A 14105-nucleotide genomic window follows, 5' to 3' on the forward strand; every position below is an offset into this window, starting at 1 on the left:
CTTCAAGGTATATGAAGAATCTCACCACTTCTTACCATCTCTATCACTAACAATCTTGGGCCAATCCATCATTATCTCTTGCTTGTATTATTGCTGTAGTCTTTTAAATTTTACTGTATATTGGAATCACATGAAGATTTTTTAAAATACTGATGGCTGGCTCCCACCAGCAGTCATTCTGGTTTAACTGGGTTGCAATCGGGACATCAGGACTTATTTAAAAGCTTCAGGTGCTGACGAGTTGATGGGTGCAGCATACCAACATGGCACAAGTATTCATATGTAACAAACCTGCACGTTATGCACATGTACCCTAGAACTTAAAGTATAATAAAAACAATAATAATAATAATAAAAGCTTCCAGTGTTTCTAATACACACTGCCCAAATAATCAGAACACCAGTAATCTTTCCCTGAAGTAATTCCTTTTGACCGTGTTTTTCTTCTGGTAGATGTATTAATTTAATTTGGGACCTTTCCGTTTTCTAAAGTTTTAGAAATAAGTCCTAGTGTATCCATTAGGCTTCTTAGTTGTGAGCAATGAAAGCTGACTCTGGTGGATTTAAGCAGAAATAAACTTTACTGATAGGATATTGAGTGGTTTACAGAGTTGGTAGAAGGCTTGAACCTAGAAAAAGTACATGAACAAAGGGGAGGCTAAACAACTAGCACCATGGCAAAACTCATGCCAACGCGACCATTACGGCTGTGTCTGCTGAATAATGACTGGATGCTGCTGATTGCACTTCTGGGTGTGCTGGTCACTCCAGTCCACTACTGGTTCTGCTGCCTTCGGAAACTAGATACTGCTTTCACTATTGCTGTCATCAGAAAGAATTCTTTATTGTCTCTGCTCTTTGTTACTAGGCTCCACATTCAAAATTGCTGGTGGGCACATCTCTATGGGTAAGCATAGACTGCCAGCAGGGCATGTGGAAAACCATCTACATTTTCATTTTTAATAGTGGAAAATAGGCTCTGTTTTGCACCAAAATTTATGAAGTTAGGAATTCTTCAAACACAAGCAGGGGCTTGATATGCTTGGAGCCAACAAAATGACAGAAGTCTACTACACATGGTATATCTTACAATGTGTTCTTTATTTTAGACATCAGTTCGTTGTTTGTCAGACTAACAGGCCAGAGCATACTGGTGTTTTTACAAAATTATTTTTAAACCTTTAGAGACTGCTACCACTTGTCCCTTAGCAAGCAGTAAGAGATAAAATAAATGACTAAGTAGCAAGCAAATTAATAAGAAAACTTGTACATATAGCTTCTTATGAGTACGTACTTACTATCTTTGGAAGTATAGATAACAGTGTATGTATAAAATAGCATGTTTCTAAATAATAAAAATGTTCTGAGTTTCTGTGGTGGAAATAGTATGTCAATATTATGTCTCAGTGCTCTTCAATTGAATTATAATGTGGGCTACAGATGTAATACATGTATGTAATTTTTAACTGCATTAAAAAGTAAGAAGAAGCCAAGTGCAATGGCTCATGCTTGTAATCCTAGCACTTTGGGAGGCTGAGGTGGAAGGATCGGTTGAGGCCAGGAGTTCAAGACTAGCCTGGGCAATATAACAAGGCCCTGTCTTTACAAAAAAACTAAAAAATTAGTATATACCTATAGTACCAGCTACTTGGAAGATGGTGGTGGAAGGATCACTTGAGCCCAGTAGTTCGAGGCTGCCATAAACCATGATTGTGGCATTGCAGTCCAGGCTGGGCAGTACAGCAAGACCCTGTCCCTAAAAAAAAGGGAAAACAAGTAAAAAGAAACACATTTGATTTTAATAATAATTTAACTTAATAATTTGAAATATTATTTCAACATGTCGTCAGTATAAATATTAAGGGATAGGTTATATTCTTTTAATATTAAGTCGTCAAAACCTAGTATATATTTTACACTTAGAGCATAGCTCAATTCAGACTGGTCACATATCAAGTGCTTAATAGCCGCATGTAGCCAAATGGCTACCAAATTGGACAGTGCAGTTCTGTGGCATTCTGTAAAATACTATGTGACTTGCCAGTACTGCCCGCTAAACATACTATGGTTAATGAAGTGTTTGGTTATTCATTCTCAAAAAAGAAAACAAAGTAGCTTTTAAAATCCAACACAGATCTGGGCATGGTGGCCCACGCCTGTAATCCCAACACTTTGGGAGGCTGAGATGGGTGAATCACTTGAGGTCAGGAGTTCAAGACCAGCCTGGCCACCATGGTGAAACCCTGTCTCTACTAAAAATACAGAAATTAGCTAGGCATGGTGGTGGGTGCCTGTAATCCCAGCTACTTGGGAGGCTGAGGCAGGGGAATGGCTTGAACTAGGGAGGCAGAGGTCGTGGTGAACCAAGATCGTGCCATTGGACTCCAGCCTGGGCAACAAGAGCAAAAAACTCCGTCAAAAATAATTAAATAAATAAATAAATCCAACACAGTAGTTTTACTTGATTTTTCAGTGTTCTATAATTTTTTTGTGTGTGGTGGAGGGAGAGGAGGCTTGAAATGGGGAAAAGGAGCCTAATTATTTTCAGTAGATTTTGTTGTTTGTTATTTTTATTCTTGGAAAATTTAACTTTGCAGGGGATTGAGAGTGAGGAAGGCAACATGTTGTAGTGCATGCAGAGTTTGCTTGTGAATAATCAAATTAATCATATTTTATTACATTTAACATATATGTCACTACTGGGCTTAGTATCTGATGATTTGAAAATTAAAAAGGTGGTAGTGACTGTGCTTGATATTTTGTCTATCACATATGACTTATTTTCCATAGATAATTCATTTTGGCAGTAAATTTTGTGTTCTAATTATTTTTATTCTTGCAGGCTGCTGAATCAGGAATAATAAAAGTTAAAACAATTGCTGCACGAAACACCGAAATTTTGGCAGGTAATTTTATGTATTAAAAATTTAATAATAAACAAAAATTTGGCTAATAGTAAAAGTAGAATCTTTATTATAAAAGCCATCAGTTTTCTGTAATATCTCTTCCTTATGACCTAACATATGCTATTCATAATGATACAGAATGGGCAAAAGTCCATAACTTATGAACTGATTGTGTTTCCCAGAGATGAATGCTATAAAATTCTCTGAAATCAGAAACCTTAACACTACTAACTCCTTAAAGGCAAGAAATTTTTTTCTTACTCATCTTTGCATTCTCCTCCACTTCTTGCTAATCACCTGAGACACACCATAAAAAGCATTCAGTAATATTTGTTCCATTGAATTGAATGAAAGATTGGTTCTCAGTCCACCTTCTATGATGTACTTTCTCTTTAATATAATACAAACAATTCATAACGTAGTCTTCTGTATTTAGTTTACCATATGAATTTTGAGTCTTGGGACTAAGGCAATATGATCATGAAAAAAGAATGAGAGTGAAGTAGAGAAAAGAAAACAACACTATTTTCTTACCTTCTCTTGATTGAACCCGGTTTTCAAGGAGGAATTTTCAGGAGTTTCTCTTTGGCATCCTTCTTTTCTACACAGTCCACTCCTTTCTCTTCCTTGGTGCCTTTTGTTCTTGCCTCAGTAATGAACATGGAAAAGAGGTAAACTGACTTTTTTTGTTGTTTTTTTTTTTATTCTGTTATATGCAAGGCACTTGTGTTATTCTATCTTACATAACAACCTTGTGGGAAAATATTATCTTATTTGATAGTAGAGCAAATTGAGATGTGAAGAGGTTAAGTTACTTGCCCAAGGTCACCGGAAAAGTGGTGGAACCAGATTAAAATCCAGGAGTGTTCAGGAGCCCATGGTCTTCCTGCTACAGTGTGCTACCATGGTATCACCAGGTTTCCACGTTAGCTACTTACTCTCAAGTATTCCATACATAACCAGTGCTTGCTTCAGTGATCCTTTAATCTGCATTTCCAGTTCCAGTAGTGCTGTTGATCTCAGCTAATCTATGAGGAAAGTAGTCCTATTAAATTAATTTATACAAAGTCCCAATAGTAAATAATCTCTTTAACTTTCATATATTTTACATTTTTTAAAAGGGATACCAGTAAGTCTGTAACTGGTGGGATTTCAGAGTGTTATGAAATGAAATGAAGATTTTTGGGGGCAGATTAAGGATCGGGGGGCAAGAGTGGATTTCGCTTAGGCTATCCAGCTTTGCTGGAAATTTCCCCTTCAGATAAGCTCTCCTCAGTTACATCTGTTTCCCACAGCTTTTTCCCTGATTTTGAACAGTCTATCAAAACACCAAATAGTTTTATAACATTATGCACAGAAGTGAATAATGCTCTGTGTGCATTTTGAGAAGGGGTATAGTGAAAGTGGTGGGTAAAGGCAGAGGTGCACATCGTTGGGTTAGGAAGGTTGGCAAGTGGGTTTTTTTTGTTTGTTTTTCTGTTTGTTTTTCCTGAGACTTTTCCTCAGTTTTGATCATGTCGCCCCTGCTGGAGTGCAATGGTATGATCTCAGTTTACTGCAACCTCTGCCTTCTGGGTTCAAGCAATTCTCCTGCCTCAGCCTCCTGAGTAGCTGAGATTTCAGGTGCCCACCACCACATCTGGCTAATTTTTGTATTTTTAGTAAAGACAGGGTTTCCTCATGTTGACCAGGCTGGTCTCGAACTCCTGACCTCACGGTCTTCCTGTCTCGGCCTCTCAAAGTGTTGGGATTACAGGCGTGAGCCACTGCGCCCGGCCAGCATGTGGGTTTTAATGGGAGACGTAGGCAGTTAGGCAGATTAGCGACTGTGGGGAAATTGATGTTTAAAAATAAATGATGACCTGGATATTTTTATGTTGGAGACTTACCATAGGCCAATCATATTCGAATATCACTGTAAATATTTGAAATATTTACTGTTGCTAATATCATTGTTGATACCGTGGTAAGTCCTTAATTATTCTCCAATAATACAAATTTTCATTGGTTTTATAGTTTGTGAAAGAATTTTTTTCAAAAAATGACTGATTTCCTCAGAAGATCACTGTTATTCCAGCATTCTATCCCACGTAAAATGTCTAACTAATTACTCTTAAGATGAGTAAGAAAAATTTTGACTTAGTTGGTATGATTTAAATATATAGGCAGCTTTTAATTTCATTTTAATTCAATTAGCATTATTCAAATCAAGTTAGAACAGAGCTGTATGCAAATACAATTAATAGTCATGCTTTGATCTTCATAGTATCCAGAGCTATATACTTGAGGAGGTATATTCGCACTTAAACTTTATCCTAGTATTTTTTATGAAGTATTTAAAATAATACCTAAAAGTTACAGATTAATAGACCACTGTCATCCTGAAAATCAGAGGCTCTTCAAAACAGAGTTTAAATTAGTCAGTATATAGTTTCTAAACTATATAATTAAGACTACAGTTAATACTGAGAAAAAATTTTAGTTAACTTTTTAAAATTTCCTGAGAAGTATTTACTTCTTTATGGTACTTGAGACTATAGGAGACTATACAACTTTTGTGCTTTAATGTATGTCAAAAATACCAAACAATTGAGGAGTCTCAAATGAGATTGGATATTGAAATCTCATATGTCTCTGCATATTCAGAATATATAAAGATTTGTTGTAAGAATGATAACTTTTAATTTGGATCAAGTAGTTTAATTAATGATACTTGGCATAGATTGCTAGTCAACTTTAGTTTTCTTAGATTTATTTTCCAAGGGAATATTATTTATATTTCAGAATAAGTCTTTGCTTTACATCTCCCCTTCTTTTAAGCATCCTCCTTTAATGTTTATTTTTCTTTGTTTTCACTGCTGTCATGAATGCTGACATAAGTGGGAATGCTATGCCAGGTAATGTCAGCATTGATTCAGATGTACAGATCATTATCTCAAAATTTCCATTTTCTTTAAAGATAAAACTTTGAAAATGAGAGATAGCAACAAAGTTTTCATTTACAAGGCCAAATGCCTTAATCTTACATTTAATATTATATGAATATTATATATTACAAATTGTGTTTATTATCCTAGCTTATAGTATACTAAAAATTCAGAAATTATTTGTTATACAAAAATTACATAATCTGCTTTTTAAATAAATACTTGTAACAAGGCAATCAATGAAGTTGTGGTATATTTTAACATTGTATATTTAGCCCCTACCCCAAGCCATAGTGGTTACATCTACCTGTGGCTGCTTTCAGCTGCTGTCAGTATACATAAAGAATTTTTACATAAATAATCAGTTGGTGTGACTTTTGTTCTTTTTTCACGTGTTGTTCCCTCATCTTCTTTTTAAAGAGCTCATAGCTAAAAGGTCTTTAAGTAGCAATGAGTAAATATACTTTGGAATTTTTTTCTGATTTTAAAAGGTAATTTATTTGCTTTTAAAATTTAATACATTTATATTTATATATTTAATATATTTAATATCTTTTCTTAATAAATGTGCTTGTGATATTTTACAAACATCTATAGAATATGTCATGTAACATATTCCTAATAAGTAAATAATTATGTAAGAATCATTAGAGGAGATATGAAGATGGGTAATGAAATTCACCTCCAGTCTATATGGAAATACAAGAAATACACTTCAAAGAAATGTTTGTGCCCTTCTTTCTGTTTAGCCTACCTTCTCCTTCATTTGGCTTTTGAAGACCTTTTCTAGAAACTTTTTCTTCTAGATGACACTCCTTGAGGTCAGAGTAACATCTTATTCTGACTTATGTTGCCAGTATTTAGCATCCTACATGGGAAATAGTAAGCCCTCTTTAAATGTAGGCTATGTTTTTCTATGTCTCTTTAATTTTACATGATTTGAGTATGTGAGTTTTATCATCTTAAGTTCATGTCAACCAGATAACAGAAAAATGAAGGAATCTGACCCTCAGCATAGACTTTTATTAAACTATGTGGTTAATGCCAAGATGGAAGTATAGAGAGGGTTGTTATGGGGACATAGGGAAGGCACCTAACCCAGCCTGGGAATCCGAAGCTGAGTCTGGAAGCCTGAGGAAGACTTAGTCAGGCAAATAAAATATAAAAGTATAAAGTAAAGGGGACTTCTTAAATACATGAGGTTTGTGTATACAACTTGGTGTATTTGGATACACTACTGAGGTGTTGCCTGACTGTAAAGTATGAAGGGGGGGAATGGCTGTCAGGAATTTCATAAGGGCCATTATGTGATATCCTGAGCAGCATGATGAGAAGAGTTTGAGTCAGGGAAGTGACACATTCATATTCATATTTTAAGTAAATTAGGATAGCAGTGTGGAGGGTATATTTCAGTGTATCATCATTTAGGCAGAGATCTTTTGAGAAGCTATTTCTAAAATCCAGGCTAGAAGACATGGGGGGCTGTAAATAATGCCATTTTCAGAAATTGACCTGTTGAGCCAGGGAGATTACATAGTTTATCTTCAGTACAGTGTGCTTTTATTTATTCCTTTTAATTTTTAAAATTTACATTCTTATATCATTTGTATTTTTGTTATAAATATTTTTCTTTGATGCCAGTCTTTTTAAATGTTTTAAATTGCTGTATGATGGAGGGGGGATAGCATTAAGAGAAATACCTAATGTAGATGATGGGTTGGTGAGTGCAGCAAACCACGACAGCATATGTACACCGTGTAACAAACCTGCACGTTCTGCACATGCATCCCAGAACTTAAAGTATAATAAAAAGAAATTTAATAAAATTGCTGTATGCTATTTCAGCAAGTGGATTGTAGTTTAACGATTTCCTTATGCTAGGCATGTTTCAGTATTTAGAATTATTTCTTAATAAATTTCTAGTAGTGGGATTATAAGGTTAAAGGGTATGAATATGTTTAAAATTCTTAGAATATGCTACCACACTGCTTTCCAAAAAGATGAAAGTTTATACCTTTACCAACAATAAGTGAGCATATTTTTATAACTTCCTTGCCAGGATTATTATTTTTAAAAGTCTTTTGATGATTAAATAGACAAATGAATTCTCACTTCCACTAGATGTTGATCATTTTCCCTGTATTAAATTATTCTTTTTTAAAATTTTACATTCATTTCTTAGAACTTTTGTGTTTTCCTTATCAAATTGCTTGAGCTTTTGATACAGGAAAAATATTAACCTCCCATTATGTTGACATCATATCTTTTCTAGACCATTTACCTTTTAATTTTTTTATCTAGATGCTTTTCAGTTTTATGTAACCTAACCAATTTTTCTGATTTCTTTTGTAGCTTTACACTTAGGATGACCTTCTCCTTCTACATAGTTGATAGTCATTTTTATTTTATGGTTTGATTTTTCTTAGTAACATGTTGGGTAATGGGAAGATTTAGATTTTTTCTTTTGCAAAATTACTAACCAATTGAGCCAACATCATTTGTTAAACAGCCCTTCCTTTTCCTGTAATGTGCTTTTAATGTGAAACTGCCTAGACTTTCATTTGTAGTCATTCTCGAATCATTTAATATATTTTCAGACCTTTTGAACCCACTAAAGTATTTTTTAATGTTGTTAGGAATATCAGTCTTCCCCAGAGCTAGATTTAAGCATTTTGAGTAACAAAATAATGTCTAAGTCACACTTTCTTTCATAAGAATCGAAGTTTATTCTTTAATGGCTGTTAAAATTTTTTAACAATGAAACTTTTATTAACCCCTGTTAATATGATTCATAGTGGGGTATCCTAGTTTAATTCTTTTTTTCCAGGATAAAAACTGCAATTATGCAGTGAAAATGCTCAGAGCAAGGAAACCCCTAGGATATGGGGACCTGGTGGACCTTTTTCAGGTGTGTGAAAGTGCATCATTTGATCTCACAATTATATAATTTGGAAATACAATATTTATCCAACACAGTGTTACAACACAAAGAGTTACACTTATTGAGGGACTTAGGTGGAAAATAAACTTTTTCTTTTATCCCTTTCCATAACCTATTTTTATGTTTTAATGAAAATAGAAACAAATAACTTTGATCAAAAAGAATCAGCTTTTTTTTTTTTTTTTCTGGAATGACATTCAAAATGGCTAAAGTAAAATGTCTTCTTTATATTGCTGTACAGCCTTTTCCTCAGTGTGATTTCTAAAATCTCAGTCTGTAGGAAGGTATTTATGTAAAGCTATCATTAACAAACATATTAAAGTTATTGTGGAGAGTGGATATCTCTCAGTTGGAAGAACAAGAATAATTTATACTTCTTTGGACTATTACCACTTTTTACAGAAGAAAAGGAAAAGCAATAACTTCTTTCCTTATTATTTTTCTCTTACTGAATTATGATCTCAATAGAGTGGATATGTTTTTGTTTTTCAAAGTATACTTAAGAAGACTTAAAATAAATAGATTTTATTTGTTGATAATTTATTCTAGATAACATAGGAACTTCCTTTTTTATTATTCTCATATAAACTGGGAGGGAAAACATGAGAAATAGATGTTTGATTCCTTTGAATTTCATTAAAATAAATTTAAAAATTAATTTTTATTACTACCTTAAGTTTATCTCAGCTTGACAGACCTGGTTGTAGCCAACATGTACACAGCATTTCACCATGACTCGCCTTATTTTGTTGATTTTAATATGCACAGTTTTTTCACCTTTTAACATCCCCTGATTGGTATGCATCTTGCAGTTGATGGCATCTTAGAATCATTGTGAGCCAGGTGATGTTGTAGTTATCTTTTTCAATATGTGCATGAACTTGTTCATAGTTCTTCATGTTATTATCACATCAGTTGAGTTGCATGCATTGTTGATACCACATATGTTGAATTGAATTGCTATTTAAAATGTCACCCTGGTTATTGAAAACTTTCTGTTAACATCTTATGGTAAGATCAAAAAAGCACCAGCATCAAAACATGCAGAATGGGTGCCATTGACTTAGAAGAAAATCTCAGAGACAATAGTGAAGTACTCTTTCAAGAAATAAGGTGTTCATTCCTAGTGCTGTTGATGGCCCAGAGGATGAAATTGTGAAGAAGAATTCTAAGTGATTAGAAAGCATTGTGTTATAGTTTAATTGGCACTGATTTTTTTTGTCTTGATATTATGGGTATGTCTTGAAATCATTGGCATCTTAGATAGACCCTATGAAAGTATATCTTCTTTTTTGTTTTTTATGAAAACAAGTTCATTTTCCTTTATTTGTCTGAAGACTTCAGGCAGACAACTTTAAAGTACAAATCACTGGGTCCTCTTTTAACTTCCATTATTGTCAGGGTGTACCATTCCTATGTACCATAAGGAATGGCAGCATAATATTGTAGGAAGAATAGTGAACCAGGAGTTAGAAGACATACGGTATTTTCAAATTCTGGCTTTACTACCTACTTACTGTATCAGTAGGGCCACATCAGGCCCTCTAAACTCTATAAGATTATTGTGATGCTGAAATGAGAAACATTAACACATAAAAATTATAAATGTAACTTGGTTACTATTAAGAGCTTTTAATTTGCCTGAATAACATTTAATAAGGAGTGTTCAGCAGAGATAGGGGTTGCCTCATACTTCAGTGGTTCTGGCAGGATTAAATCTGGTAGGATATTTAATCATTTTATTGAAGCTTTAAGAGGAGCTTTATGGTCATCATCTTTTAATCATTCTTATCGTTATGGAAAATTTGTCTCTAGGTTTGAATCAAAACCTTTGTGTACAAGAAAGCAAGGGAATAAGGACAGGGAGCCCTTTTGGGAACACTGTTCTTTGCCAGTTATATTTGCCATCTTTAGCTGTGCTAAATCAGTAATTTATGCTGGCATACTGAGGGACTTTGCAGAGCAGCCTGTAGGAAGTTGTAGTCTTAATTTACCATACCATAAAGAGAGCTTTGGAAGAAGAAGGTGAGGATTTAAATGATAATGTTAACACTGGTTTTACATTTTTAATGGTGATTCTGGAAAACATTTTAAAACTTAGATTTATCTGTCGTTATTGCATGTCTTGCCTCAAAAAATAACTGATAGAGTTAGTTCTTTTAATAACAAATAATTGCGGCCTGGCACGGTGGCTCACGCCTGTAATCCCAGCACTTTGGGAGGCTGAGGGGGGTGGATCACGAGGTCAGGAGATCGCGACCATCCTGGCTAACATGGTGAAACCCCATCTCTACTAAACATACAAAAAAATTAGCCGGGCGTGGTAGCGGGCGCCTGTAGTCCCAGCTACTCGGGAGGCTGAGGCAGGAGAATGGTGTGAACCCTGGAGGCGGAGCTTGCAGTGAGCCGAGATCCAGCCAGTGCACTCCAGCCTGGGCGACAGAACAAGACTCCGTCTCAAATAAAAAAGAAAAAAACAGGGGGGCGGAGCAAGATGGCCGAATAGGAACAGCTCCAGTCTGCAACTCCCAGCGCGAGCGACACAGAAGACCGGTGATTTCTGCATTTTCAACTGAGGTACTGGGTTCATCTCACTGGGGAGTGCCGGACGATCGGTGCTGGTCAGCTGCTGCAGCCCGACCAGCGAGAGCTGAAGCAGGGCGAGGCATCGCCTCACCTGGGAAGCGCAAGGGGGAAGGGAATCCCTTTTCCTAGCCAGGGGAACTGAGACACACAACACCTGGAAAATCGGGTAACTCCCACCCCAATATTGCGCTTTAAGCAAACAGGCACACCAGGAGATCATATCCCACACCTGGCCGGGAGGGTCCCACGCCCACGGAGCCTCCCTCATTGCTAGCACAGCAGTCTGTGATCTACCGGCAAGGCAGCAGCGAAGCTGGGGGAGGGGCGCCCGCCATTGCTGAGGCTTAAGTAGGTAAACAAAGCTGCTGGGAAGCTCCAACTGGGTGGAGCTAACAGCAGCTCAAGGACACCTGCCTGTCTCTGTAGACTCCACCTCTGGGGACAGGGCACAGCTACACAACAACAACAACAACAACAAAAAAGCAGCAGAAACCTCTGCAGACGCAAACGACTCTGTCTGACAGCTTTGAAGACAGCAGTGGATCTCCCAACACGGAGGTTGAGATCTGAGAAGGGACAGACTGCCTGCTCAAGTGGGTCCCTGACCCCTGAGTAGCCTAACTGGGAGACATCCCCCACTAGGGGCAGTCTGACACCCCACACCTCACAGGGTGGAGTACACCCCTGAGAGGAAGCTTCCAAAGCAAGAATCAGACAGGTACACTCGCTGTTCAGAAATATTCTATCTTCTGCAGCCTCTGCTGCTGATACCCAGGCAAACAGGGTCTGGAGTGGACCTCAAGCAATCTCCAACAGACCTACAGCTGAGGGTCCTGACTGTTAGAAGGAAAACTATCAAACAGGAAGGACACCTACACCAAAACCCCATCAGTACATCACCATCATCAAAGACCAGAGGCAGATAAAACCACAAAGATGGGGAAAAAGCAGGGCAGAAAAGCTGGAAATTCAAAAAATAAGAGCACATCTCCCCCGGCAAAGGAGCGCAGCTCATCGCCAGCAATGGATCAAAGCTGGACGGAGAATGACTTTGACGAGATGAGAGAAGAAGGCTTCAGTCCATCAAATTTCTCAGAGCTAAAGGAGGAATTACGTACCCAGCGCAAAGAAACTAAAAATCTTGAAAAAAAAGTGGAAGAATTGACGGCTAGAGTAATTAATGCAGAGAAGGTCATAAACGAAATGAAAGAGATGAAAACCATGACACGAGAAATACGTGACAAATGCACAAGCTTCAGTAACCGACTCGATCAACTGGAAGAAAGAGTATCAGCGATTGAGGATCAAATGAATGAAATGAAGCGAGAAGAGAAACCAAAAGAAAAAAGAAGAAAAAGAAATGAACAAAGCCTGCAAGAAGTATGGGATTATGTAAAAAGACCAAATCTACGTCTGATTGGGGTGCCTGAAAGTGAGGGGGAAAATGGAACCAAGTTGGAAAACACTCTTCAGGATATCATCCAGGAGAACTTCCCCAACCTAGTAGGGCAGGCCAACACTCAAATCCAGGAAATACAGAGAACGCCACAAAGATACTCCTCGAGAAGAGCAACTCCAAGACACATAATTGCCAGATTCACCAAAGTTGAAATGAAGGAAAAAATCTTAAGGGCAGCCAGAGAGAAAGGTCGGGTTACCCACAAAGGGAAGCCCATCAGACTCACAGCAGATCTCTCAGCAGAAACTCTCCAAGCCAGAAGAGAGTGGGGGCCAATATTCAACATTCTTAAAGAAAAGAATTTTCAACCCAGAATTTCATATCCAGCCAAACTAAGTTTCATAAGTGAAGGAGAAATAAAATCCTTTACAGATAAGCAAATGCTTAGAGATTTTGTCACCACTAGGCCTGCCTTACAAGAGACCCTGAAGGAAGCACTCAACATGGAAAGGAACAACCGGTACCAGCCATTGCAAAAACATGCCAAAATGTAAAGACCATCGAGGCTAGGAAGAAACTGCATCAACTAACGAGCAAAATAACCAGTTAATATCATAATGGCAGGATCAAGTTCACACATAACAATCTTAACCTTAAATGTAAATGGACTAAATGCTCCAATGAAAAGACACAGACTGGCAAACTGGATAAAGAGTCAAGACCCATCAGTCTGCTGTATTCAGGAGACCCATCTCACACGCAGAGACATACATAGGCTCAAAATAAAGGGATGGAGGAAGATTTACCAAGCAAATGGAGGACAAAAAAAAGCAGGGGTTGCAATCCTACTCTCTGATAAAACAGACTTTAAACCATCAAAGATCAAAAGAGACAAAGAAGGCCATTACATAATGGTAAAGGGATCAATTCAACAGGAAGAGCTAACTATCCTAAATATATATGCACCCAATACAGGAGCACCCAGATTCATAAAGCAAGTCCTTAGAGACTTACAAAGAGACTTAGACTCCCATACAATAATAATGGCAGACGTCAACACTCCACTGTCAACATTAGACAGATCAACGAGACAGAAAGTTAACAAGGATATCCAGGAATTGAACTCATCTCTGCAGCAAGCAGACCTAATAGACATCTATAGAACTCTCCACCCCAAATCAACAGAATATACATTCTTCTCAGCACCACATCGTACTTACTCCAAAATTGACCATATAATTGGAAGTAAAGCACTCCTCAGCAAATGTACAAGAACAGAAATTATAACAAACTGTCTCTCAGACCACAGTGCAATCAAACTAGAACTCAGGACTAAGAAACTCAAT

General features: G+C 36.9%; 1 protein-coding gene and 1 long non-coding RNA gene across 6 annotated transcripts in view; one reads left to right on the forward strand and one right to left on the reverse strand.

Annotated features, from left to right (window-relative positions):
• MON2 (MON2 homolog, regulator of endosome-to-Golgi trafficking) overlaps nucleotides 1-14105 on the forward strand; it is a 135823-nt gene that overhangs the window by 14802 nt on the left and 106916 nt on the right. For all 5 annotated transcript variants that reach the window (XM_025402510.1, XM_025402513.1, XM_025402514.1 and 2 more), the window contains exon 2: nucleotides 2843-2906. In XM_025402510.1, the coding sequence (XP_025258295.1) occupies nucleotides 2843-2906 (64 nt within the window). The remainder of the gene's footprint in view (nucleotides 1-2842; nucleotides 2907-14105) is intronic.
• Nucleotides 1087-3610, reverse strand: LOC112634749. The gene is made up of 2 exons (XR_003121815.1): nucleotides 3441-3610; nucleotides 1087-1756 (listed from the first exon to the last, which is right to left on the reverse strand). It is a non-coding gene; the product is annotated as an uncharacterized LOC112634749 (long non-coding RNA).

The sequence above is a fragment of the Theropithecus gelada genome, chromosome 11, assembly GCF_003255815.1.
Source record: "Theropithecus gelada isolate Dixy chromosome 11, Tgel_1.0, whole genome shotgun sequence".
In the NCBI taxonomy this organism is placed as follows: domain Eukaryota; kingdom Metazoa; phylum Chordata; class Mammalia; order Primates; family Cercopithecidae; genus Theropithecus; species Theropithecus gelada.